A 27,148-nucleotide genomic window follows, 5' to 3' on the forward strand; every position below is an offset into this window, starting at 1 on the left:
CTGTCAGTCGTTTTGGGTTCTTGTTTGGCCCTGGGAGAACTTCAGATTTGTGATCTTTGAGCGAATCTATCATCTACATTGTTTTCAATTGTAAACCATAACCTGCAACTTCTGCCTTCCAGAAGAGAAGCAGTCATCATTATTATAATCTAAAATCCTTATTTTTTATAATTGGAATTATTTAAGGTTGGTTAAAAATATGCTGCTGTTGTTGTTTAGTTGCTAAGTCATGTCCGACTCTGTGCAACGCTGTAGGCTGTAGCCAGCCAGGCTCATCGTCCATGGTATCTCCAGGCAAGAACACTGGAGTGGGTTGCCATTTCCTTCTCCAAAATAGGCTGTGCATATGATTAAATGTGAAAGTTTTGGATCTATTAGAAAGACTGTATAAAGTAACAGAAAGGGCAGGAGTCTGAGTTCATATCCTCACTTTGCTACCAGTTTTAGGTCTTGGACAAGCTGTTAAAACTCTCGGAGTCCCATTTTTCTCACAGGAAAAAATACAGAGATTGGGTTTTATTGACATCTTAAACTATACTACTCTACATGGAACCTGCTGCTGCTGCTGCTAAGTTGCTTTAGTCATGTCTGACTCTGTGTGACCCCATAGATGGCAGCCCACCAGGCTCCACCGTCCCTGGGATTCTCCAGGCACCTAGGAGGCCCTAAATAAAATTGGCTGAAGAAGTGAGCCATGTATGGAACTTGAATGTATGGGTTGCTACCAACTTACGGAGAATTGGTCTTTCTTACCAACTGAGTTTTTTGGGAATTAACATTCTCTCTGTTTTGGGATGGATGTGTGTGATTCCATGAAAAAAAGGGGTAAATGCACTGGCCCAAGGTTTAATGCAGAATCTCTCTCGTCCCCAGTGCACAAATGCTTGTAACTCAGTCTCACTGTCTCTTGCTTGCCTGCCAGCCTGCTCTGCTCTTAGGCACTCACTCTTTTGTTTCATCCCCTTTCAGACTGATATTTATGGACTGGCAAAGAAGTGTAACTTGACAGAGCGCCAGGTTGAAAGATGGTTTAGGAGTCGGCAGAATCAAGATAGGCCTTGCAGGATGAAGAAATTCCAGGAAGCTTGGTAAGAAGGATAGTTAAAGCTTTTGAAATGGTACCGTTTTGTATGGAGCAGAACAGTCATCTCAGAAAGAATCCTGAGGTTGCAGCAGAAGAAGGGTTTGAAACTGCTTTATCACTTATCACATGAATCAAGAGTTTCATGCTAGCCACTCATCCACCTCTTGTGCTTCACTTTCCCTCTTTATCAAACAAGGTAAGACATGAACTGTCTCAGTTAAACAGGAGATATTATGTACTTATCTTGAAGTCCAGAAAAATCATAAAAATGTCTTAACTGGTATTTATCTTTTCTAGGGTAGCACTTGGCCTTAGCTCACCAGACTATCTCCTGTTTCCAATCACATTATAGATATTCTGTCACATTATAAGAGTAGAGAAGGTCTGAGAGGGTGCTGTCCTCTTCTCTCAGTACTGGTGGAGAGGACTTTCTTCTGTCTCAACTTGACTCTTACCCTACTCCTGCTTGTGGACTGGACAACCAGTTCCTCTGGGTTTCCCCACTGGTTTAGCAGGAGGTCTGGATGGACTGGGCACCACATAGAGTTTTTGCAGAGCTGGCTACTTCAGATACATTCCGAGGGCAGTGTGACTTTATCACACTTATTTTTGGCTTTATTAAAATTCTGCTTTTTCCTCTTCTTCAGAGTATTATAGTACTTTAGGTCACTCCCTTCGTGGCAAAAACTGACACCTGTGCCAAAAACAGGGTCTGCTGCTGCTGCTAAGTCACGTCAGTCGTGTCCGACTCTGTGTGACCCCACAGACAGCAGCCCACCAGGCTACTGTCCCTGGGATTCTCCAGGCAAGAACACTGGAGTGGGTTGCCATTTCCTTCTCCAGTGCATGAAAGTGAAAAGTGAAAGTGAAGTCGCTCAGTCGTGTCCGACTCTTCGAGACCCCATTAACTGCAGCCTTACCAGGCTCCTCTGTCCGTGGGATTCTCCAGGCGAGAGTACTGAAGTGGGGTGCCATTGCCTTCTCTGTTGTGACCCCATGGACTGCAGCCCAGCAGACTCCTTCGTCCATGGGATTTCCCAGGCAAGAGCACTGGAGTGGGTGCCATTGCCTTCTCCGTTGTGACCCCATGGACTACAGCCTACCAGGCTCCTCCGTCCATGGGATTTCCCAGGCAAGAGGACTGGAGTGGGTGCCATTGCCTTCTCTGGAAGAGGGTCTAGGTCATTGCTATCACTTTGTTCTTCTTCTTTATATCCAGACCAATAAATGTTAGTTGGGTTGTGTTTGATGCCACATTCTACACACCAATAGCATTCCTTCACTTTGCCTATTTCTTACGGTCCTCAGATTGCCTAATGACTTTCACCAGATATATTTGTTTTGATGGTGAAATAGATAGGGATTTGGTATAAGACTCTCAAAGAAATCAAGCCTGTGAGAGGCTAAACTTTAATGACTTACTTTAACTACCTATACATTCCTGAGTACAGTCATCCAGATGTAAGGCTGGTGATGTATATTTAGAAGCACAGATCAGTTCTTCATAGTGTCTTCAAGATGAACATTTTTTTTTTTCTGATCATGGGCTTCTATTGCCTTTCCCACAGCAGCTGGAGGTATATGACCTGGTTTGTTTTCTGTTTATCCCTGATTATTCTGATTATTCTGTTTATTGCGAGATTAGTTAATATTGTGTTGCCACTATGTCAGCTTGGCCCAGGTGAATCTCTCTTGACGATCACCACAAAACACTACAAAGTGGAACTGGTTTCACATTACATCTTTATTTTTCTGTTATCATTCATTCTCTCTAGCAAATGACTCTTATCTTAAATAAAAAGTCCCAAGCAGGGACTAAGTCTCTGCCTCAGAGCTGAATCATACTCCAGTGAAGGAGTATGGTAATTTCTTATAAATCATAATGCCTTACAGTTTATAAATAATCTTGGTTTGAGCCTCCCTGTCAGTCACAGTGTGGGGCAGTCAGGGAAAGCGGGACTGGCCTTGTTTGAGAAATGAGAAACTGCACATTCTCTAGTTTATGTACTTGCTCAAGGTCACCTGCTGCTGGGGGACCTGTTGCCCTCAGATATTCTGACTCCTGTGCAGCCCCTGCTACCTAATGCTGACCTCTCAGAAGCAGGGGCCCCACGTGTCAAGTAACTGGGTCGAAAGAGTCCAGCATTGGGAGTCTGACTGTCAGTGAGTCTGCCGAGAGTCAGCCACAAAGTTCAGGTTAGGGAAGGGAATTATGAGTTGCCATTATCAATCGTCAGGCAACGCAGAGGGTTGTGTGGACCATCTTCATGGTAAGTGGAACTACCCTAGATCCTGTGGGCATGTAGATTTTAACAGGGAAGTAGAAATGGAAGGTATGTCACTGGCCCAAAGCAACTAATCAGGGAGATAAGACTATCACTTACGAAACTGCAACATCTGTTGTTCCATTCTGTCCAATCGCACATGGTGTACACAGAGCCCACAGCTACACATAGTCTATATGTGGAACATAGTCTGTAGTCATGTTCAGGTGTCCTCTGGGCATTCAAAGGAGATGGTGTCAGCAGGGCTGGATACATTAGACAAAGGCTTTCTAGAGGTCAGGCGTAAGCTGGACCTTGAGGGATGGGTCAGATTTCCACAAGAAAAGAAAGCATGATTTGAGGGCAGCATATTTTAAGTAAGGCAAGACAGGAAGCAATACAGTATATTTAGGAGACTGAAGTGAACCCACAAATAAAACGTAAGCTTTACCTTGTTGTTTAGCAGTGTCATAAATTTCCTATGTCAGTGAACTGTTAAAAGTTATTATGGATCAAATAAATAAACTAAAGCAAAATGCCAAGCTCTTTAATTGTGTAGGGACTGCACTTTATTCCCTTACCTATGAGATGTACTACAGGAAACAGCAAGACATACCTAGCCCCAGGCATTTTGGAAATCTCAGGAAACTTATTCCCCAACACAGAACTCTTACAAATTACTCTCCAACAGGCCAACACTTCTCCACAATACCAGGATGGTTAATCTCTGAACACCTTAAGTTCAGTGTATTGTTTCCTAGATTACTTAAGGATGACCCCTAAGCCCTGTCTTACAGCATTCAGGATTTTAATCCATAGTGAATCCTTATTTTTAAGTCATATTCCATATTAACTGATCACTTTTCTTTTTAAAATAAGTATTTCCATTTAGCAATGAGAAATTTACTTAAAACACCAAGCAATTTCCAAATGGGCTTTCCTGGTGGCTCAGTGGTAAAGAATCCACCTGCCAATGCAGGAGACATAAGAGACACAGGTTCAGTCCTTGGGATGGAAAGATCCCCTGGAAGAGGAATAGCAACCTGCTCCAATATTCTTGCCTAGAAAGTTCCATAGATAAAGGAGTCTGGCAGGCTATAGTCCATGAGGTCACAAGGAATCCAACATGACTAAGCATGCACGCACACAATTTCCAAGTGCCTGGTGTGTCTCATGCTGGTGGGAGGCACTCTTCTCCTGCCAGTGGACCGCCACTTGCCCAGCTGGCCACTGGGCAGGTCCACTGCCTGCTCCATTCTGCCCTGCCACCGTGGAGAACCATGTCTGTCCTGTCTTATGTCACCTGAGTTCCCTCTGTCTGGCTCCTCCCTGATCTCACTCAGCAGCCTTCATCTTTCAACTTTGCCATCTGTGTCTAACCAGTCAAACTTTCTTCCAAGAGTTTTTTTTTCCCCCTCACAATTATGTTTGTTTCAGCCATTCCTGGAAAAAAGGACATTTTACTGCTTTAGGTTCATCTGAAGCAAGGAAAATTAATGAAGCACAATTAGTCAATTGCTTCACAATTAGTGAAGCATGGCAACTCCCAAGCTTTTTGGTTTCAGGACCCCTTTGTCCTCTTAAAAGCTATTACAGAACCCAAAGAGCATCTGCTTGTGTAAGTTATACCTACTGATGTTTCAGTTTAGTTCAGTCATTCAGTCATGTCCAACTCTTTGCGACCCGATGAACCGCAGCACCCCAGGCCTCCCTGTCGATCACCAACTCCCAGAGTCCACTCAAACCCATGTCCATCAAGTGGATGATGCCATCCAACCATCTCATCCTCTGTCATCCCCTTCTCATCCTGTCCCCAATCCCTCCCAGCATCAGGGTCTTTTCCAATGAGTCAGCTTTTTGGCCTCAGGTGGCCAAAGTATTGGAGTTTCAGCTTCAGCATCAGTCCTTCCAATGAATACCCAGGACTGATCTCCTTTAGGATGGACTGGTTGGATCTCCTTGCAGTCCAAGGCACTCTCAAGAGTCTTCTCCAATACTACAGTTCAAAAGCATCAATTCTTTGGCACTCAGCTTTCTTTATAGTCCAACTCTCACATCCATACATGACCACTGGAAAAACCATAGCCTTGACGAGACGGACCTTTGTTGACAAAGTAATGTCTCTCCTTTTTAATATGCTGTCTAGGTTGGTCATAACTTTCCTTCCAAGGAGTAAGCGTCTTTTAATTTCATGGCTGCAGTCACCATCTGCAGTGATTTTGGAGCCCAGAAAAATAAAGTCAGCCACTGTTTGCACTGTTTCTCCATCTGTCTGCCATGCGTGATGGGTCCAGATGCCATGATCTTAGTTTTCTGAATGTTGAGTTTTAAGCCAACTTTTTCACTTTCCTCTTTCACTTTCATCAAGAGGCTCTTTAGTTCTTCTTCACTTTCTGCCATAAGGGTGATGTCATCTGCATATCTGACTGAGGTTATGCAGGGCAATCTTGATTCCAGCTTGTGCTTCCTCCAGCCCAGCATTTCTCATGATATACTCTACATATAAGTTAAATAAGCAGGGTGACAGTATACAGCCTTGATGTACTCCTTTTCCTATTTGGAACCAGTCTGTTTTTCCATGTCCAGTTCTAACTGTTGCTTCCTGACCTGCATACAGGTTTCTCAAGAGGCAGGTCAGATGGTCTGGTATTCCCATCTCCTTCAGAATTTTCCACAGTTTATTGTGATCCACACAGTCAAAGGCTTTGGCATAGTCAATAAAGCAGAAATAGATGTTTTTCTGGAACTCTCTTGCTTTTTCGATGATCCATTGTATGTTGGCAATTTGACCTCTGGTTCCTCTGCTTTTTCTAAAACCAGCTTGAACATCTGGAAGTTCACGGTTTATGTATTGCTGAAGCCTGGCTAGGAGAATTTTAAGCATTACTTTACTAGCGTGTGAGATGAGTGCAATAGTGCGGTAGTTTGAGCATTCTTCGGCATTGCCTTTCTTTGGGATTGATGTTTACTGTACTAGAAATGGAAACTAAAATATAAGACTACACAAGCACATATGTCATCAGCTATCAGAGCAATGATATCATCACAGGACATGTAGCCTCTAGGAAATGCCACTGCACACTTGGGAGGAAATGAGAGTAAGAAATAAGACAAATAACTTTTCATTATCATTATGAAAGTGTTTTGATGTCAGAAATCCCTGACTTTGAGAACCCCTGGAATAGTGTAATAGACCTGATAGGGCTGGTCCAGGAGGATGTGAAACTTGGATTTTACTCTTGCATCTGATTGGGACAGATTTTATTTTCTTGGGCTCCAGTATCACTGTGGATGGTGACTGCAGCCATGAAATTAAAAGATGCTTGCTCCTTGGAAAGAAACCATGGCAAACCTAGACAGTACACTGTCGCTGCTTAAAAAGCAGTGACATCACTTTGCCAGTAAAGGTCCGTATAGTCAAAGCTGCATTTTTCCCATCTGTCATGTATGGATGTGAGAGTTGGACCATAAAGAGGACTGAACACCAAAGAACTGATGCTTTCGAATTGTGGTGCTGGAGAAGACCCTTGAGAGTCCCTTGGACTGCAAGGAGATCAAACAATTCAATCCTAAAAGAAATCAGCCTTGATTATTCATTGGAAGGACTGATGCTAATTCTTTGGCCATCTGATGCAGCAAGCTAACTCATTGGAAAAGACCCTGATGCTGGGAAAGATTGAAGACAAAAGGAGAAGCAAGAGGCAGAGGGTGAGGTGGTTGCAGGGTATCACCGACTCAATGGACATGAATTTGGGCAGACTCCAGGAGATAGTGGACAGGGAAGCCTGAGGTGCTGCAGTCCATAGAGTCGCAGGGTCCCATGACTCTATGACTTAGTGACTGAACAACAATACTGATTGTTACTATACAGTCTTGGGTGAATTATGTGATCTCTCTCAAGCTTAACATTCTTTAGTCTTCATCTCATCTACCTTCTAGTGTTGTTGTGAGAACCAAGCAACAACCCACAAAAGGAGTTACTTCATAAGCTTGTTGTAAAGAAGAAAATATGGCATCACACAAGTATGCTTAGCATGGTTCCTGAAACAGGATTAAGAGGTCAATACATGTTTGAGACGCAAATGCTTTGAGATGTGCCACCAAGCTTATGGCTTCCTTTGGGCCTGGCAGATCTCATCATCTCATTTTTGTACTTCCTGTTTGGCCAGAATAATTAAGGATCAAGGAAATGCTCTCTACATTTAAGCACACAGCTTTGCTGAACCAGCAATAAATGAAACAAGTGGGAACAATTCTCAACTGGCTCACTTTATGGTTCAACTTTCTGAGTAATTGAACCCTACATTTTTCCCTAATCTGTTGCCATGAAGGAAAACCATCATGTAGCTTAGAAGCAGTGACAGTTTTCCGGAAACACTACTGGATTCAGGGTTCAAAGACCTACATTACTGCCTTGACTGTGTCACTACTTGGCTGTGTGAACTGAGGAATGGCCTCCAGTTTAGTTCAGTTCAGTTGCTCATTCATGTCCAACTCTTTGTGACCCCATGGACTGCATCATGCCAGGCCTCCCAGTCCATCACCAATTCCCGGAGCCTACTCAAACTCATTCCATCACGTCGGTGATGCCACACAATCATCTCATCCTCTGTTGTCCCCTTCTCCTCCCGCCTTCAATCTGTCCCAGCATCAGGATCTTTTCCAATGAATTGGTTCTTCACATCAGGTGGCTAGAGTATTGTAGTTTCAGCTTTAGCATCAGTCCTTCCAATGAATATTCAGGACTGATTTCCTTTAGGATGGACTGGTTGGATCTCCTTGCAGTCCAGGTGACTCTCCAGAGTCTTCTTCAACACCGCAGTTCAAAAACATCAATTTTTCTGCACTCAGCTTTCTTTATAGTCCAACTCTCACATCCACACATGACCACTGGAAAAACCATAGCCTTGATGAGATGGACCTTTTTTGACAAAGTAATGTCTTTCCTTTTTAATATGCTGTCTATGTTGGTCATAACTTTCCTTCCAAGGAGTAAGCGTCTTTTAATTTCATGGCTGCAGTCACCATCTGCAGTGATTTTGGAGCCCAAAATAATAAAGTCAGCCACTGTTTGCACTGTTTCCCCATCTGTCTGCTATGCGTGATGGGACCAGATGCCATGATCTTAGTTTTCTGAATGTTGAGTTTTAAGCCAACTTTTTCACTTTCCTCTTTCACTTTCATCAAGAGGCTCTTTAGTTCTTCTTCACTTTCTGCCATAAGGGTGATGTCATCTGCATATCTGAGGTTATTGATATTTCTCCTGGCAATCTTGATTCCAGCTTGTGCTTCATCCAGCCCAGCAAAGTAGTAAATATAATCAAAACATCCCAGGTAGTTCAAATGGTAAAGAATCTGCCCGCAATGTGGGAGGCCTGGGTTTGATCCCTGGGTTGGGAAGATTCTCTGGAGGAGGGCATGGCAACACACTCCAGTATTCTTGCCTAGAGAATCCCATGGACAGAGGAGCCTGGTGGGTTAGAGTCCATGGACTTGCAAAGAGTTGGACATGACTAAATGACTAACACACACACACACACAAACATATACAAAAGTAGGAAGTCTGGCTTAATAAGCTGTGTATGCTATGTATTCATCACCAACTTTAATAATTATCAACTCAAGGCTATCATGTGTCATCTCTGCCCCCATCTGCTTCTCTGTTACCAGATTTTTTTTGTATGTGGATAATATTTTTCTTTCAATTTTATTGTGATATATTTGGCATACAGCACTGTATAAATTTAAAGTGACTTACCTTACGAATGTTGTGAAATGATTACCATAGTCAGTTTAGTTAACATCTGTCATCTCACATAGATACATAAAGGAAAAAGAAGAAACAATTTCCTTGTGATGAAAACTTTTTGAATTTATTTTCTTAGCAACTCTCAAATATACCATATAGCAGCGTAAATAGAGTCATCATGTTATACATTACATTCACAGTACCAATTTAATTAATAACTAGAAGTTTGTCCCTTTTGATCACCTTCATCCAGTTACTCTTGAAGATCACATTTGAAGCAAATATCAGACATTGTGTGATTCATTTGTAAGTATTTTAGTATGTGTCTCTAAGTGATAAGAACTGTTTTAGATATTGTGTGTGTGAGTGTGTGCGCTCAGTCATGTCAGACTCTGTGACTCCATGGACTGTCGCCCAACAGGCTCCTGTGTCCATCGGATTTCCCAGGCAAGAATATTGGAGTGGATTGCCATTTCCTCCTCCAGTTGATCTTCCCGACCCACGGGTCAAACCCGCATGTGTTGAGTCTCCTGCATTGACAGGCGTATTCTTTACCAGTATGCCACCTGGGAAGCCCATTTTAGAGATTGTCATACCTCAAAAATTTATTTAATAGCAGCAGATATTCAATCACTATTCAGGTTTCCTTGATTGTCTCATACTTTTCTTTGTAGTTTGTTTATTTGAATCAGGCTCTAAATAAGACCTGTGCATTACAATTGGTCTTTTAAGTGTCTCTTAATCTATATATATCCCTCTCCATACATGAGAAAAAATTCTTTTAACATGTGCTTTTCAGAAAGATAACTAAAGTCTGGCCACATAGAAACCTTTTCACTGGGAATTAAATTTGGATGAAGTGAGTAATTAGATAACAGTATTATCAAACAGGTCAGTTTTCATTCCAGTCCCAAAGAAAGGCAATGCCAAAGAATGTTCCAGCTACTACACAATTGCACTCATTTCACATGCTAGCAAAGTAATGCTCAAAATTCTCCAAGCCAGGCTTCAACAGTACGTGAACCGTGAACTTCCAGATGTTCAAGCTGGATTAGGAAAGGCAGAGGAACCAGAGATCAAATTGCCAACATCCACTGGATCATCGAAAAAGCAAGAGAGTTTCAGAAAAACATCTACTTATACTTTATTGACTATGCCAAAGCCTTTGACCGTGTGGATCACAGCAAACTGTGCAACATTCTTGAAGAGATGGGAATACCAGACCACCTGACCTGCCTCCTGAGAAATCTGTATGCAGGTCAAGAAGCAACAGTTAGAATCAGGCATGGAAAACAGACTGATACCAAATAGGAAAAGGAGTACGTCAAGGCTGTATATTGTCATTCTGATTATTTACCTTATATGCAGAGTACATCATGCAGAATGTCAGACTGGATGAAGCACAAACTGGAATTAAGATTGCCAGGTGAAGTATCAATAACCTCAAATATGCATATGATACCGCCCTTATGGCAGAAAATGAAGAGGAACTAAAAATCCTCTTAATGGAAGTGAAAGAGGGAGTGAAAAAGTTGGCTTAAAGCTCAACATTCAGAAAACTAAGATCATGGCATCCAGTCCCATCACTTCATGGCAAATAGATGGGGAAACAATGGAAACAGTGAGAGACTTTATTTTCTTGGACTCCAGAATCACTGCAGATGGTGACCACAGCCATGAAATTGAAAGACGCTTGCTTCTTGCAAGAAAAACTATGACTGACCTAGGCAGCATATTAAAAAACAGAGACATTACTTCGCTAACAAAGGTCCGTCTAGTTAAAGCTGTGGTTTTTTCAGTAGTCGTGTATGGATGTGAGAGTTGGACTATAAAGAAAGCTGAGCACCAAAGAATTGATGCTTTTGAACTGTGGTGTTGGAGAAGACTCTTGAGAGTCCCCTTGGACTGCAAGGAGAGTCAACCAGTCAATCCTAAAGATCAGTCCTGCATATTCATTGGAAGGATTGATGCTGAAGCTGAAGCTCCAATACTTTGGCCACCTGATGCAAAGAACTGATTCATTTGAAAAGACCCTGATGCTGGGAAAGATTGAAGGCAGAAGAAGAAGGGGACGACAGAGGATGAGATGGTTAGATGGCATCACCAACTCAATGGACATGAGTTTGTGCAAGCTCCAGGAGTTGGTGATGGACAGGGAGGCCTGGCGTGTTGCAGTCCATGGGTTTGCAAAGCGTTGGACATGACTGAGTGACTGTACTTAACTGAACTGATTATCAAACATCATTTATCATGTGTCAGGAAGTAGGCTAGGCATATTAGTGATAACAATAGCTTAACACTGGTTGCTTAGTTCATACCAGGCACTATACCATAATTTTTCATAAGTTATCTTCAGTATTTTTACATTTGGAGGTTAGTTTTGTTATTCCCATTTTATGGATGAAGAAATTAAGACTCCTTGAGTTAAGTGACATACCTGAACTTTTAGCCATCCAACAAGTGGCAGAATCAGGATATTCACTTAGATTTTTTTCTGACTCCAGAATGTGCATTCTTTCCAAACTGTTATACCAAATATTTTTCTCCTCAGATGTCAGTCACCTTAACAAGTGTTTTATTTCTTTTGGCAGCTGGCGATTTACATTTTACCTAATTATTACCATTGCTGGAATTGTATTTCTTTATGATGTAAGTTTTCTTTTTGATATATCTTTGACTGTAATTTGTCTTTAATTTTAAAAATTCCTGCTTATGAATCCCTTGAGATATACTTTCAATAAGGTAACCAGCTTTTAAACCTCTACTCACTCCAATCACTTGTTTATGAAGACTTTCATTACTTGCCCATCAGAAATCAAATCTCTCCTTATCATATTCCCTTTGCATTGTCTGTTACAGTAATTATTAAATGATTATCTCATTAATTGATGTATAAAATTAATAGTAAATTGTTAACAGAAAAAAAGATAACTAGCTTTTGGGGATGTCTCTAAAGATTCTTTTAAGATTTCTCTTAAGATATTTTGTTGCTATGTATATTTCAAGAGTTTTTATTGCTACAGAAGCAGTAATCTAATTGGTCCAGAAACAATTTCATTAGAAGAGGCACTTGTTTGAAATAAATAATTTCCTTTGAGAATCAGGACTATTATTGATCCCAGACTCACTAGAACTGTTGCATGTCACAGAGGTATTGTATAAGAACAAGTAGAAATACCTGCGGAAGCAGGAAGATACTGCTGGGGGAGCAGGAATGTGATGAAAGTATCTCACTGTGCATGTTTCCTCCCTATCAGCAACATCAGGAAGGGCTTAGGTTTCTGCTGAAATCAGCCTTTGACTCTGAACAAAGTTTCTCTTGGTTCCTTGCTTTTTTCAGAAACCTTGGGTATATGACCTGTGGGAAGTTTGGAATGGCTATCCCAGACAGGTAAGTCCCCCTGATATAGTCCCTCCCCTCCTCAGCAGCTTGCTCCCTGAGTTCGGCCTGAGTCCCTTCCTGCTCTCTGTCCACGTTCATGCAGTCCTTAGAGCTTTGTCTACTGGAGCTTACTCATTCGTGTTCGTTACTTACCCATCACTTGTCTAATTCCTTTACTTTGTTTATGGTTAATGTAATTATATATTTAAATTTACCATTTTACTGTTTATTTTCTACTTGTATCACTGGATACATTTCCTTTTTTGGTACTCTCTTATTACTTTTATAGGACAGTGAAGTTTTTAAAATTATTATTTTTTAATTTTTTTAATTAATTAATTTATTTATTTTACTTTACAATATTGTATTGGTTTTGCCATACATTGACTTGAATCCTCCATGGGTGTACAAGTGTTCCCCATCCTGAACCCCCATCCCACCTCCCTCCCCATCCCATCCCTCTGGGTCAACCCAGTGCACCAACCCCGAGTACCCTGTATCATGCATAGAACCTGGACTGGTGATCTGTTTCACATATGATAATTTACATGTTTCAAGGCCATTCTCCCATATCATCTTGCCCTCGCCCTCTCCCACAGAGTCCAAAAGACTGTTCAATACATCTGTGTCTCTCTTGCTGTCTCACATACAGGGTTATCGTTACCATGTTTCTAAATTCCATATATATGCGTTAGTATACTGTATTGGTGTTTTTCTTTCTGGCTTACTTCACTCTGTATAATAGACTCCAGTTTCATCTACCTCATTAGAACTGATTCAAATGTATTCTTTTTAATGGCTGAGTAATAGTCCATTGTGTATATATACCACAGCTTTCTTCTCCATTCATCTGCTGATGGACATCTAGGTTGCTTCCATGTCCTGGCTACTATAAACAGTGCTGCAGTGAACATTGGGGTTCAAATTATTACTTTATTTCTTCCCTTATATTAGCTTTTCAGTTATGCAGGCATTAGTGGTAAAGAACCTGCTTGTCAGTGAAGGAGATAAGAGACATGGGTTCAATTCCTGGGTTAGGACGATTCCCCTGGAGGAAGGCATGGCAACCTACTCCGGTATTCTTGCCTGGAGAATGCCATGGACAGAGGAGCCTGGCGGACTATAGTCCATAGCGTCTGAAACAGTCAAACACGACTGAAGTGACTTAGCATGCATGCACACATTCTTTCAGTAGTTTTCCCAGACATTACCTTTTGCACTCTTCAGTTATTAGAGTCTAATACAAACTGATGCTCTTACCTCTTTCCAGTCAGTGAAAGGCCATCAGACTGCGCCTGTGTCCTCCTTGAGACCTTTAAAGCCTGCGGGTCACGACTGTGACTGATCTGTAAATGTCAGTGTGCCCTCTCCTTGCTGGCCCTGGCGCCTTGCACTTCCGCACCTCCATCTGGCGCTACTATCCTCATGGCTGAAGGAGCCCCTTTGGCTTGCTTGTCTGGAAATATCATCATTTTACCCTATTTTAAAAAAGTTTTCCTGGGCATAGAATTCTAGGTTACTAGTTATTTTCTTTGAGCACTTTAAAGATGTCATTCCATTGTCTTCTGGATCCCCTCAGTTTCTTTAATTTAGTTGTCCATTTTATTTTTGCTTCTTTGAATGATATCTTTTTATTCCTCTGTTTTAAACATTTTGTATTTGTCTTTCAGCAGTATGATTGTGATAGGCATAAATGTCATCATCTTTGAATTTATCCTGCTTATTGTCCATAGTAATTCTTGAATATGTAGCTTGATGTCTTAAGTACATTTTGAAAAATTCTTAGTGGTTGCTTCTGTTCTTTTTTCTCTCTCCTCTCTTTCTGGAATTTCAATTTACAAGGGTGCTAATATGCTAGACTTTTACACTAGGTCCCAAGTCTCTTACATACATTTTCTCATATTTTCTATCCTCTGCCTCACTGCTTCAATCTATAGGAACACAGTTCGCCACAGATCTCTTGCATTTCTGCATGTCATATGAAGTGAACCACAGGCTGACTTCTGTTCATACTGTATTGTCTTTTGAAAGATGTTTGTATGGCAAACAAGCTTGGAAGATGGAGGCAGTCTCTCCTCTGGAACAGTGGATATACATATTATTGTCCATTATGAAAGATTTAGGTTCCCTATTTCGGGATTCCTCTCTGGTAACAAAACCCACTGCATGTGCAAATGTCACTTCAGTTCAGTTGCTCAGTCATGTCCAACTCTTTGCGACTCCATGGACTGCAGCACGCCAGTCCATCACCAACTCCCGGAGCTTACTCAAACTCATGTCCATCGACTCAGTGATGCCATCCAACCATCTCCTCCTCTGTCGTCCCCTTCTCCTCCTACTTTCAATCTTTCCCAGCATCAGGGTCTTTTCTAGTGAGTCAGTTCTTCACATCAGGTGGCCAAAGTATTGGAGCTTCAGCTTCAGCATCAGTCCTTCCAATGAATATTCAGGACTGATTTCCTTTAGGAAAGACTGGTTGGATCTCCTTGTAGTCCAAGGGACTCTAAAGAGTCTTCTCCACAGTTCAAAAGCATCAATTCTTTGGCACTCACCTTTCTTTATAGTCCAACTCTCACATCCATACATGACTACTGGAAAAACCATAGCTTTGACTAGATCGACCTTTATTGGCAAAGTAATGTCTCTGCTTTTTAATATGCTGTGTAGGTTGATCATAGCTTTTCTTCCAAGGAGCAAGCGTCTTTTAATTTCATGGCTGCAGTCACCATCTCCAGTGATTTTGGAGCCCCCAAGATAGCCTGTCACTGTTTCCATTGTTTCCCCATCTATTTGCCTTGAAGTGATTGGACTGGATGCCGTAATCTTAGTTTTCTGAATGTTGAGCTTTAAGCCAACTTTTTCACTCTCCTCTTTCACTTTCATCAAGAGGCTCTTTAGTTCTTCACTTTCTGCCATAAGGGTGGTGTCATCTGCATAGCTGAGGTTATTGATATTTCTCCTGGCAATCTTGATTCCAGCTTGTGCTTCATTCAGCCTGACATTTCGCCTGATGTACTCTGCATATAAGTTAAATAAGCAGGGTCACAATATACAGCCTTGACAATATACTCCTTTCCCAATTTAGAACCAGTCTTGTTCCATGTCCAGTTCTGTTACTTCTTGACCTGCATACACATTTCTCAGGAGGCAGGGAAGGTGGTCTGGTATTCCTATCTCTTCAAGAATTTTCCAGTTTGTTGTGATCCACACAGTCAAAGGCTTTGGCGTAGTCAATAAAGCAGAAGTAGATGTTTTTCTGGAACTGTCTTGCTTTTTTGATGATCCAGTGGATGTTGGCAATTTGATCTCTGGTTCCTCTACCTTTTCTAAATGCAACTTGAACCTGGAAGCTCTTGGTTCTTGTAGGGTTGAAGCCTGACTTAGAGAATTTTGAATATTATTTGGCTAATGTGTGAGAGAGTAGAAATGTGTGGTAGTTTGAGCATTCTTTGGCATTGCCTTTCTTTGGAAATGGAATGAAAACTAACCTTTTCCAGTCCTGTGGCCACTGCTGAGTTTTCCAAATTTGGTGGCATATTGAGTGCAGCACTTTCGCAGCATCATCTTTTAGGATTTGAAATAGCTCAACTGGAATTCCATCATCTCCAGTAGCTTTATTCGTAGTGATGTTTCCTAAGGCCCACTTGACTTCTCATTCCAGGGTGTCTGACTCTAGGTGAGTGATCACGCCATCGTGGTTATCTGGATCTTGAAGATCTTTTTTGTATAGTTCTGTGTATTCTTACCACCTCTTCTTAATATCTTCTCCTTCTGTTAGGTCCATACCATTTCTGTCTTTAATTGTGCCCATCTTTGCATGAACTGACCCTTTTGTTTAGCTATGGGAATTGGAATGGGAGAACTGGCCCAAATATTGTTAATCTGGCAACTATAGGACTGTGAAAAATAAACTATCCTTTATCTCTGACCCAGGAGTCTCATATATCCTACCAGCATTCATGAAACTGTGACAAGATAACTTGCAAGTAGGGTAAAATCACAGACACTTCACAGCTCTGGATATTTTCTACTTCATGTCCTCCGGATCACTAGTACATTTTTCAGCAGTGTCTAATCTGCTCTGAAACACATCCTTTGAGTTCTCAATTTTAGTTATGGTATTTTTCAGTTCTCAAATTTTCACTTAATTCTTTTTCATGGATTCCAGTTCTCTATTAAAAATTCTCACTAATTTTTAAAAATAACCTAAAAGACCTAGTTAATTTTAAAAGTCATAGCCTGATAAATCCAATATCTTGATCAAGTGTTTTCTTTCTTATTCCTGTCCCCTTTTGCTTGATAACTTTTGGTTGAATGATAGACATTGCATATGAAAAATTATACTTAGGAATGATATTATCTACCCCCTGAATGGACTTATTTTCGCTTCTGTTAAGCAGTTAGAGTTGAGACAGATCATCTTAAGTTTTATATGTTTTGAAGTGATTTTATGTGAATTCCAGTCTTTGTAAGGGCAGATATATTTATATATAACTCATCTGTATTTCTAGGGAATTCTCTTAGAGTGGTTTTAAATAAAAGGTTATAGTATTTACCAGGACTCCTTTTCCTTGGCTGGCCCTGAACATCAGTTTGCTTCCTCGCACTATAAGATTGCCGAAAGTCCTACTTAACTTCTGCTTAGAAATTTGAGCTGGTGTTTTCTAGAAACTCTCTTTTATTTATTTCAATTGAACTTTTTCTGTGTTTGAAATAACATTGTGTTTGAATATCTAGATATTTTCTTTTCACTATATTTTTAAGATAAAGGAATGTTTATACCTCAGAGAATATAGAGAGTATAGTCTCTGGGCTCAATAGTGCTTGTAAATCAGCAAACATGGACTTTATGCTATACATAGGTGTAGTTTTCTTTGAAATTATCCTGTGTAGCATCTGTAGTACTTCTTGAATTAAGGATGCACTAAAATAAAAGATTACATTTAACGCATTTTTCTTCTCTTTGAAATTTTGGCTCCATGGGATGCTTCAGGATGCTTTGGTTGTTCCTTGGTACCTTCAAACAGATATTATCTGTACTTTTCCATATTTTTGAAGTAGTTCTCACTAGGAGGGTTAGTCTCATACAGACAGAGTCTCAAAAGGACTCTCCTTTATGATGTTTGTTTGTCATAGAAGAAAGCAAAAGTTCTCTTTCTTTTATGGCCTTATCAAGGATGATGTGTTGATCAGAAAACTATTCCATTTAATGTATTAGCCTTACTCTTCACTTCTCAGGTGTGCCAGTTTATGCTGGTGCATAATAAATCATCACCAAAACTTAGTACTTTAAAACAACAACCATTTATTTGCTTATGCTATGGATTAGCAATTTGGGCTAGGCACAGCCAAGCAGTTCTTTTCCATCTGGTGTTAGCTGAGTTCATTAATGTATTTTCAGTTAGGGGAATAGGGGATTAGGGGATAGCACATGTGCCCTCATTTGTATTTTTGTCAGTGGACATCTTGATTCTCTACTTTGTGGCCTCCAGCAGGGTAGCTCAGGTTTCTTGTTGTTGTTTAGTTGCCCAGTCGTGTCCAACGTTTTGAGACCCCTTGGACTGCAGCACACCAGGCCTCCCTGTCCCTCACCATCTCCCAAAGTTTGCCCAAGGTCATGTCCATTGCATTGGTGATGCCATCCAGCCATCTCATCCTCTGATACCCTCTTCTCCTTCTGCCCTCAGTCTTTCCCAGCAACAGAGTCTTCTCCAATGAGTCGGCTGTTTGTATCAGATGACCGAAATACTGGATGCTTCAGGATCAGTCCTTCCAATGATTATTTGTGGTTGATTTCCTTTAAGATTAACTGGCTTGGTCTCCTTGCTCTCCAAGGGATTTTCAGAAGTCTTCTCTAGCACCAGAGTTCAAAGGCATCAATTCTTTGGCACTCTGTCTTCTGTATGGTCAAGTTCTCACAACCGTATATGACCACTGGGAAGACCATAGCATTGACTATGTGGCTTTTGATGGCAGAATAATGTCTCTGCTTTTCAACATACTGTCTAGGTTTCTCATAACTTTCCTGCCAAGAAGCAATTGTCTTCTGTTTTCATGGCTGTAGTCACCATTCTCAGTGATTTTAGAGCCTAAGAAGAGGAAATCTGTCACTTTTTCCACCTTTTCCCCTTCTATTTGCGATGAAGTAAGGGGGCCGGATGCTATGATCTTTGTTTTTTTAATATTTAGTTTTAAGCTGGCTTTTTCACTCTCCTCCTTCACCCTCATCAACAGGCTCTTTAGTTCCTCTTCACTTTATGCTATTAGAGTGGTATCATCCACATGTCTGAGGTTGTTGATATTTCTCCCACATACCTGATTCCAGTTTGTAATTCATCCAGCCCGGCATTTCTCATTATGGGCTAAACATATAGGTTAAGCAAACAGGGTGACAACAGACATCCCTGTCGTACTCCTTTCTAAATCTTGAACCAATCAGTTGTTCCATATAGGGTTCTAACTGTTTCTTCTTGACCAGCATACGGGTTTCTTAGGAGACAGGTAAGATGGTCTGGCATTCCCATCCCTTTAAGAGCTTTCTGCAGTTTATTGTGATCCACACAGTCAAAGGCTTTAGCCTCATGTTTCTTACTTGGTGCTTATGAGGTCTCTGATTGCATCATATTTGCTATGTCCCCTTGGCCAATGCCCAGAATTCAAATTCCTGGTCATGTTGGAGGCAACTTTACCAGGACATGAATATGAGGTGAGATTCATTGAGGGCATTAACATTACAACCCATCACACCAAGTAATATAATGTCTCAGCTTATTTAAAAGAAGCACACCACCCCTTGCCTTAAAGAAAACTCTAGCCGTAGGAATTTCATTCTATTTTTTAGGAGACATTTTTAGACTACCTAAATAATTGTATATATTTTACTACCGTCCCATTTGAGAATGGGCCAATTTGGGTCACCAGCTTGTCACCGGAAAAGAGGTTAGGACATCAGATTTGAGTAACTCAATAAACATAAAACCAAGGTATTTTGTTGAGCCAGCAAAAGAACTTTTCCATCTAATTTAACTCTCAGTCAACTAAAAGAATGCAGTTACACCTGTTGTAGTTTTATTAAATTTTAAACAAAACATTTAACTTGATTTCGGAATTCTTGTCCCCCTTTTTAGAAAGAAAATGCCTCAAAATATTGTCTCTAATTCCTTCTCAGAAGTTGAAATGTAAAACATTATTATTTGAGAGGAATTTGTGGTATATAAGCTTCCCTGGTGGCTCAGCTGGTATCAGAATCCAGCTGAGAATCCCCCTGCAATGTGGGAGAAATGGGTTCGATCCTTGGTTTGGGAAGATCCCCTGGAGAAGGGAAAGGCTACCCGCTCTAGTATTCTGGCCTGGAGAATTCCATGGACTGTATAGCCAAATAGGTATAAACAATATTTTTAATCCTGAAAATGAGTTGTTTATATGGTGGCATTAAAATAGTGAATACTCTTATTTTCCTCAGCCCTTGCTGCCATCCCAGTACTGGTACTACATTTTGGAGATGAGTTTTTATTGGTCTCTCTTATTTAGCCTTGGCTCTGATGTCAAGAGGAAGGTAAGTGTCTTATTTACAAAGATGCTTTATCCATTTTTTTCAAAAATGTTCATCCCCCTTCCCCAAATCTAATCTTTAAATTATATATTTTTGTGTTCTTAGTTCTTGTTGATAGGTTTTTTTTTTTTACTTTTATAGCACATAGAATAGTGCAAATATGCTCACTCTTTGGTTACTTGATAATTTGTAGTGAAATATAAAAACTTTAACTTTGAAGTTCTACTCTTGTTCGATGAGAAAAGGACTCTCCTTTATGATGTCTGTTTCTTTCTCTTGGTTTGGGAATTTAGTGTTCTTCAGTGCAAAGAAAAGTGCTAGTAGTTTTAATTCTACAACCATATCTTTTAGTTGATTATAGACTACTTTATTCTTTGATGTATTCAGTGACTTTGAAAACATTTTTTTTGCTCTGCACTCTCCGTTCAGTCACAGACTTTCTTGTGTGCGTGAGCGGTACAGGTCAAATGACAAATACTCTTGGCATGTACTTTATATGTTATACTCTACATAAAAGATCCATTTGTAGCAAAATTCGTATGATAAATAAAATTAAGTGGAATTCGTATTAAGGAGCTAAAACCAAGCTGGCTTGACTAAATGATGTTTAAGTGATGGTGTACATTATCTACCACTAAGGGGCACAGTCAGCTGCTCACCTGAAGATCTAAAAAGAAACGTACAGAATAAACCATAAGAACATAGTGTGGAAAATCTGACTGAAATGATTTCCTTTTCCAGAAAACTTGATCGCTATAGTTTAATTATTATTAACTTAGGTTAGGCTAAGAATACACCAAATTTTAATTGAGGCATTTTCTCAAGGGATAGAATTGAAAATAATCATTATTTAGAAGGTCTTTAATAGACAGACTCAGGTAGGATGACCCCGTAATCATCCTTTTCCCACTTTTGAGCCTTTGATTTTTTTCAATAGTTGCTTTCTCTTTATTATATACAGGTCCATAGCACCTTTCAAAAAATTAAATATAGATTTACATCATATATTTTAAAATATATTTTTTCAGAGACAAAAAATTGTTAAGAATTGGGTAAAGCACAGGCTCTGAAGTCACACTGCCTGAGTGTAGATCCTGTCTTCACCACTCACTAACATTTTGAGCTAGTTGATTATATTCACTAAACTTAATCTTCTCATATATAGAGTTAAAAATAGTTTCTATTTCCTCCAGTTGTTGTGAGGATTAAACAAGTTAATCCATATAAATCACCTTCTGGTATATAGAAAGTACTCAATAAATTAGGCTGTTATTGTTCCTTTTTTTTTTTTTTTTTTTTTTACTTTGGCTACAAGGAAACTGAAATTTTAAGTTTTTTTAAAAGCATTAAAAAAATTTTTTTAATGAGAAGTCAAGTGGGCCTTAGGAAGCATTACCATGAACAAAGCTAATGGAGGTGATGAAATTCAGGTTGAACTATTTCAAATTCTAAAAGGTGATGCTGTGAAAGTGCTGCACTCAATATGCCAGCAAATTTGGAAAACTCAGCAGTGGCCACAGGACTGGAAAAGGTCAGTTTTCATTCCAATCCTAAAGAAAGTCAATGGCGAAGAATGTTCAAACTACCGCACAATTGCACTCATTTTACGTGCTAGCAAAGTAATGCTCAAAATTCTCCAAGCCAGGCTTCAACAATATGTGAACCGGGAACTTCCAGATGTTCAAGCTGGTTTTAGAAAAGGCAGAGAAACCAGAGATCAAATTGCCAACATCCATTGGATCATAGAAAAAGCAAGAGAGTTCCAGAAAAACATCTACTTCTGCTTTATTGCCTACACCAAAGCCTTTGACTGTGTGGATCACAAGAAACTGGAAAATTCTTAAAGAGATAGGAATACCAGACTGCCTTACCTACTTCCTGAGAAATCTGTATGCAGGTCAAGAAGCAACAGTTAGAACCAGACATGGAACAACAGACTGGTTCCTAATTAGGAAAGGAGTATGTCAAGACTGTATATTGTCACCCTGCTTATTTAACTTCTGTGCAGAGTACATCATGCGAAATGTCAGGCTGGATGAAGCACAAGCTGGAATCAGGATTGCTGGAAGAAATATCAATAACCTCAGATATGCAGATGATACAACTCGAAAGGCAGAAAATGAAGAGGCTCTTTAGAGTCTCTTGATGAAAGTGAAAGAGGAGACTGAAAAAGCTGGCATAAAACTCAACTTTCAAAAAAACTAAGATCATGGCATCTGGTCCCATCACTTCGTTGCAAATAGACGGGGAAATGATGGAAACAGAGACTTTATTTTCTTGGGCTCCAAAATCACTGCAGATGGTGACTGCAGCCATGAAATTAAAAGATGCTTGCTCCAAGAAAAGCTATGATCAACCTAGGCAGCATTGCTGACTACATGACAAAGGTCCATGTAGTCAAAGCTATGGTTTTTCCAGCAGTCACGTGATGTGAGATTTCTTTCTATAAAGAAAGCTGAGCACTGAAGAATTGATGCTTTTGAACTGTGGTGTTGAAGACTCTTGAGATTCTCTTGGACTGTAGGGAGAACAAACCAGTCAATCCTAAAGGAGATCAGTCCTGAGTATTCATTGGAAGGACTGATGCTGAAGCTGAAGCTCCAATACTTTTGCCACCTGATGCAAAGAACTGACTTATTGGAAAAGACCCTGATGCTGGGAAAGATTGAAGGCAGGAGGAGAAGAGGATGACAGAGGATGAGATGGCAGGATGGCATCACCAACTCGATGGAAATGAGTTTGTGTAAACTCTGAGAATTGGTGATGAATAGGGAAGCCTGGTGTGCTGCAGTTCATGGGGTCACAAAGAGTCGGACACGACTGAGCTACTGAACTGAACTGAAAAACATTTTAATGAAGATATTCACATACCATACAACTCTTCTATCTAAAGTACATAATACAATGGCTTTTAGTATATTTGCGGGATTCTGCAGTCACACTACAGTCAATTCTATTTCCATCAGCTAAGATAGAAATTCTGTACCCTTTAGCAGTCGCTCCCCATTTCTTCTAACCTCTACAGACCCAGGCAGCTGCTAACCTACTTTTTGTTTCTATGCATTTGCCTCTTTTGGATATTTTATATAAATGTAGTTATACAATATTTGTGGGTTTTTGTATTAGGTTGATGCAAAAGTAATTGTGGTTTTGCATTGTTGAACTTTCCCATTTGATATTGGAATACATTCTTAAATAAATTGTGATAATATTATACATCATTGTAATGCACATTTCTCACTGGTTTTTTTGCTAATGACTTATTACTTGCTGTTTATTTTATATTTATTTTAGACTAAGGAAATGATGTTAGGCAAAAAGAAAATTTGAGCATTTTTCTTATTCGAGTTCAAAATGGGTCATAAAGCAGCAGAGACAGCTCGCAAGGTCAATGACACATTTGGCCCAGGAAACTGCTAATGAACCTTCAGTGCAGCGGTGGTTAAAGAAGAGGAGAGGAGAGGCAAAGGAGAGGAGAGCCTTGAAGATGAGGAGCGCAGTGGCCAGCCTTCAGAAGGTGACAAAGACCAACTGAAAGCAGTCGATGAAGCCGATCCTCTTACAACTACTTGAGAAGTTGCTGAAAAACTCGGTGTTGACCATTCTGTGGTCTTCTGGCATTTGAGGCAAATTGGAAAGGTGAAAAAGCTCGATAAATGGTGCCTCATGAACTGACTGAAAATTTTTTTTAAAAATCATTGTTTTCAAGTGTCGTCTTTTTTTATTTTACACAACAACAGTGAACCATTTATTGATCAGTTTGTGACAAGTTATAAAAAGTGGATTTTATATGACAACCAGAAATGACCAGCTCAGTGGTTGGACTGAGTAGAAGCCCCAGATCACTTCCCAAAGCCAAATTTGCCCCAAGAGAAGTCATGGTCACTGTTTGGTGGTCTTCTGCTTGTCTGATCTACAGCATTCTGAATCCGAACAAAACCATTACATCTGAGAAGTATGCTCAGCAACCTAATGAGATGCATCGAAAACTGCAATGCCTGCATCTGGCATTGGTCAACAGAAAGGGGCCAGTACTTCTCCATGACAAGGCCAAACTGAATGTCGCACAACCAACACTGCAAAAGATTAACAAATTCGGTTATAAAGTTTTGCCTCATCGACCATATTTTCCTGACCTCTCGCCAACTGACTACCACTTCTTCAAGCATCTCAACAACTTTTTGCAGGCAAAATGCTTCCGCAACCAGCAAGAGGCAGGAAATGCTTTTGAAGAGTTTGACAAATTGAAGCACAGATTTTTATGCTACAAGAATAAACAAACTTATTTTTCACTGGCAAAAATGTGTTGATTGTAATGGTTCCTATTTTGATTAATAAAGATGTGTTTGAGCCTAGTTATAATGATTTAAAATTCACAAAGTCTTCAGTTACATTTGCACCAACCTAATATCTGGCTTCTTTCACTTAGCATAATGTTTTCAAAGTTCATTCATGTTGTAGCATGCATCAGTATTTTATTCCTTTTTATTAATGAATAATATTCCATTATGTGGAAATATTACATTTTGTTTATCTATTTATCAACTGATAGATATCTGGGTTGTTTCTGACTTCTGGGCTATTATGAATAATGCTACTGTGAGCATTTATATGAAAATTTTTACATGAACATACATTTTTATTTTTCTCAGATATATACCTGGGGTGGAATTGCTGTAGTATATAGTAGTCCTATGTATAACCTTTAGGGGAATTGTCAGACTATTCAACAAAGCAAGCATACCATTTTACATTCCTACCAGCAGTGTATAATAGTTCCAACTTCTCCACCTTCTAGCCAGTGCTTATTTTTGTTTGTTGCTTTGTTTAGTATTAGCAAAATACTTCGATATTTCGCTAATGTAGTTATTCCACTTTTATTTGTTACTTATTTCATATGCAGTAACACTTATTTTAATAGTTGTGTAATTTTATTGCATCTGTCTTGGAATTAGGCAGGGAATTAACAATAAATGTAAATGTACATAGGAATATGCTTATGTATATATATGTCTTTGTCTATGTGTTTAAAGTGTACATATACCCAATGTAGAGCAGTGGGAAGAACAGCAGATATTAGGACTTAGATGGCAACTGTTCAGTGTTACCTCAAAGTTAAATGACTTCATCAATGAGGATAACACTTGTTCTGTCTCTATCGTAAGAGCTGTGTTTAAGGATGAAAGTGAAAGCATTTTACAAATTTCAAAATATGCAGATGTAAGTTGTTAGTTTTTTTTTTGTTTTTTTTTTTTTTTCTTTTAAAAATATGGAACGCTTCACGAATTTGCGTGTCATCCTTGCGCAGGGGCCATGCTAATCTTCTCTGTATCGTTCCAATTTTAGTATATGTGCTGCCGAAGCGAGCACAAGTTGTTAGTTTTTAAATTATTATTGTTATCTATTCAACTGATTGGAAAATAGCTGCATGTACTTAATGGTGTCATTTGCCCTCATTATGTAGGATTTTCTAGCGCATGTCATCCACCACCTGGCTGCTGTCAGTTTGATGAGCTTCTCTTGGTGTGCTAATTATATTCGCAGTGGGACCCTCGTGATGATTGTCCATGATGTGGCCGACATTTGGCTAGAGGTAAACGTTTGCCATTAAAAAACTAATAACAGTACCATGTCCTGGGTTAACTGTGACTCTTTACAGGAAGAACTCTGTGAGTGATTTAGCGGAGCTCTCAGTTCTGAAAACACCTGAAGTGTGGATATCTCTAGGTCCCCAGATCTTTCAAGCTCAAAGAAAGGAAAGCTTTCAGTTTTTAGTTTCTAATCTTTTTTCTCCCTGGTAGTCGAGAGAGAGGGGTTATTTTATGGGATTCTATTTATGCAACTTGTATGCAGATATTAGCTTAGGAAGTAAGCTGAGGTATCTGAAGAAAAAATGAATTCTCATCTTTTAAAAGGAAAACCTGGACTATGGCATTGTGGATTTTTAAAGCTGATTGTCTCCATATATTCACTTAAGCCAAAGCTAAATAGGCACTAAATGCTTGCACTGCCCTGCAGGGTTCCTCCTCCAGCTTTAAGGAGTGAGAACTAATGTTTATTTAAATGATATTTATTTTCTAAGGAAGCAGTGTTTCAGAGCAGGAGACTTTAAAACAAGAGTCTTCCTAATCTCGAGCCATACAAAATGTAAGAAACAAAGCAAAATTAGGATTGTTTTCTCTACATGTTTCTGTTGTGTATTGGTTCTGTTAACCCTGAGACAGTGGGTCCTGCTATACTTAGAGCCACATTGTTCATTATTTACATATACTCATTTATAATGAAAGTGAAAGTTGCTCAGTCGGGTTTCCGACTCTTTGTGACCCCATGGACTGTACAGTCCATGAAATTCTCCAGGCCAGAATACTGGAGTGGGTAGCCTTTTCCTTCTCCAGGGGATCTTCCCAACCCAGGGATCGAACCCAGGTCTCCCACATTGCAGGTGATTCTTTACCAGCTGAGCCACATGGGAAACCCAAGCTGGGGGAAATGATACTAACATATTGCATTCAGGATCACCTCTTAAAGGGCTAATAATTAAATGTACGTTAATATAGAAGAAATTAATTTAATAAGATCTTGTTCTTTTAGATCAGGATTCAGCAAGTTCAGTTCAGTTCAGTCGCTCAGTCGTATCTGACTCTTTGCGACCCCATGGACTGCAGCACACCAGGCCTCCCTACCTATAATTAACTTCCGGAGTCCACTCAGACTCATGTCCATTGATCAGTGATGCCATCCAACCATCTCATCTTCTGTAGTCCTCTTCTCCTCCTGCCTTCAATCTTTCCCAGCATCAGGGTCTTTTCAAATGAGTCAGCCCTTCACATCAGGTGGCCAAAGTATTGGAGTTTCAGCTTCAACATCAGTCTTCCAATGAATATTCAGGACTGATTTCCTTTAGGATGGACTGATTGTATCTCCTTGCAATCCAAGGGACTCTCAAGAGTCTTCTCCAACACCACAGTTCAAAAGCATCAATTCTTTGGTGCTCAGCTTTCTTTATAGTCCAATTCTCACATCCATACATCACTACTGGACAAACCATAGCCTTGCTGGATTCAGCAAACTTTTTGGCAAAAAGCCAGGTAGTAAATCTACCTTTGTGGACTTCATA

The 27,148-nt window shown here is 39.9% G+C and overlaps 1 protein-coding gene and 1 non-coding gene across 3 annotated transcripts in view; one reads left to right on the plus strand and one right to left on the minus strand.

Annotated features, from left to right (window-relative positions):
* Positions 1-27,148, plus strand: part of CERS3 (ceramide synthase 3) — a 147,711-nt gene that overhangs the window by 43,432 nt on the left and 77,131 nt on the right. For both annotated transcript variants that reach the window (XM_043922615.1, XM_043922616.1), the window contains exons 4-8: positions 970-1,088; positions 11,689-11,746; positions 12,438-12,488; positions 19,942-20,034; positions 25,496-25,624. In XM_043922615.1, coding sequence (XP_043778550.1) covers positions 970-1,088; positions 11,689-11,746; positions 12,438-12,488; positions 19,942-20,034; positions 25,496-25,624 — 450 coding nt within the window. The remainder of the gene's footprint in view (positions 1-969; positions 1,089-11,688; positions 11,747-12,437; positions 12,489-19,941; positions 20,035-25,495; positions 25,625-27,148) is intronic.
* Positions 25,295-25,401, minus strand: LOC122707281. Its single transcript, XR_006344793.1, has one exon. It is a non-coding gene; the product is annotated as a U6 spliceosomal RNA (small nuclear RNA).

The sequence above is a fragment of the Cervus elaphus genome, chromosome 13, assembly GCF_910594005.1.
Source record: "Cervus elaphus chromosome 13, mCerEla1.1, whole genome shotgun sequence".
Classification (NCBI taxonomy): domain Eukaryota; kingdom Metazoa; phylum Chordata; class Mammalia; order Artiodactyla; family Cervidae; genus Cervus; species Cervus elaphus.